General features: G+C 61.4%; 2 protein-coding genes across 2 annotated transcripts in view; one reads left to right on the top strand and one right to left on the bottom strand.

Moving 5' to 3' along the window:
* The first annotated feature begins 7 nt into the window (after positions 1–7).
* On the top strand, positions 8–812 carry LOC104983813 (tenascin-X-like). Its single transcript, XM_010833350.1, has 2 exons — positions 8–169; positions 522–812. The coding sequence occupies exons 1-2, from the start codon at positions 14–16 to the stop codon at positions 621–623; spliced, it is 258 nt and encodes an 85-aa protein (XP_010831652.1). The 5' UTR covers positions 8–13; the 3' UTR covers positions 624–812.
* A 41-nt stretch (positions 813–853) lies between these two features.
* The window catches only part of LOC104983826 (steroid 21-hydroxylase), a 7,170-nt gene continuing 6,894 nt past the window's right edge, over positions 854–1,129 (bottom strand). Inside the window, exon 4 of the mRNA XM_010833361.1 lies at positions 854–1,127. Coding sequence (XP_010831663.1) covers positions 854–1,127 — 274 coding nt within the window. The remainder of the gene's footprint in view (positions 1,128–1,129) is intronic.

Genomic DNA, 1,129 nt, shown 5'->3' with positions numbered 1-1,129 from the left:
GCCAGGGGACTCCATGAGCTACCACAGCGGCAGTGTCTTCTCTGCCCGGGACCGAGACCCCAACAACTTGCTCATCTCTTGTGCCGTCTCTTACCGAGGGGCCTGGTGGTACAGGAACTGCCACTATGCCAACCTCAACGGGCTTTATGGGAGCACAGTGGACCACCAGGTGAGAGGTCTGGGGGGCCACACCAAGCTGGGGGTGCTTGGGGCTCCACCTGCCTGGGTGTCTGTGATACACAGTGTGATAAGTTACTGAATGGCTCAGCGCTTCAGGGCTCTCGCCTGTGAAATGGAACAATAATGTCAATCTCACCAAGTTATCTTGAGGAGGAGATGATTTATTGGATGTAAAGGGACGGCTCAGGATTCTGCTTCAGTCCTTTGCAGTTGAGGGTTTAAAAGGAAAAGGGGAGTCAGGGAGAATGGCTGGTTGATTTCTGAAACCATCTCCCCAGAGGGGAGGGCAGGTGGGAGCTGAACGTCTGATACTGACTCTCTCCCAACAACCCCCTTCCCAGGGAGTGAGCTGGTACTACTGGAAGGGCTTCGATTTCTCAGTGCCCTTCACGGAAATGAAGCTGAGACCAAGAAGCTACCGGCCCCTGGGCAGGGGAGGCTGAGCCGCCGCTCACCCCTCCAGCGCCCCACCATGACTGCCGAGCACTGAGGGGTTGCGCCGAGAGAAGAGCCAGGGGCCACCTTGACCATCAAGCCACCAGCGGAAGCCTTCTCCACCCGCGATCTCACAGCACCATGTTTACAGGGGGGAGGGCAAGGGTTTGTACGGGAGCAATAAAAGGAGACACCGAGGCACGTGACTGGCCGAGTCCTCCCACCCACTCCTCCCCCATCACTGGGCACTGGCGCTCTCCCAGGCCCCGGCCTCCACCCCCCGGGGCTGCAGCCGCACCTGGAAAGGCTGGACCTTGAGGTTGACACCGCAGTAGGGATCCGGCTGCAGCGACGGCAGGGCGCCCACGGGCGGCGGCAGCAGCGTGAAGGCCTGCAGCAGTCGCAGGAGCACCACGAAGAGCTCCAGGCGCGCCAGCGACTCGCCCAGGCACACGCGAGCCCCGCAGCCAAATGCCAGCGCGCTGGGGTTCGCGCCCGGCTCCAGGAAGCGGTC

The sequence above is a fragment of the Bison bison genome, unplaced genomic scaffold (assembly GCF_000754665.1).
Source record: "Bison bison bison isolate TAMUID 2011002044 unplaced genomic scaffold, Bison_UMD1.0 scf7180017863415, whole genome shotgun sequence".
In the NCBI taxonomy this organism is placed as follows: Eukaryota; Metazoa; Chordata; class Mammalia; order Artiodactyla; family Bovidae; genus Bison; species Bison bison.
Note: the sequence above shows the minus strand (reverse complement) of the source record. Positions and strands in the feature narration are given on the sequence as shown.

What these genes read in the sequence shown, in the direction of transcription:
- LOC104983813 (XM_010833350.1), top strand. Translation starts at nt 14, where the DNA reads ATGAGCTACCACAGCGGCAGTGTCTTCTCTGCCCGGGACCGAGACCCC. An exon ending in GGAGCACAGTGGACCACCAG is followed by an intron (nt 170 to 521) that starts GTGAGAGGTCTG and finishes CCCCCTTCCCAG; the next exon opens with GGAGTGAGCTGGTACTACTG.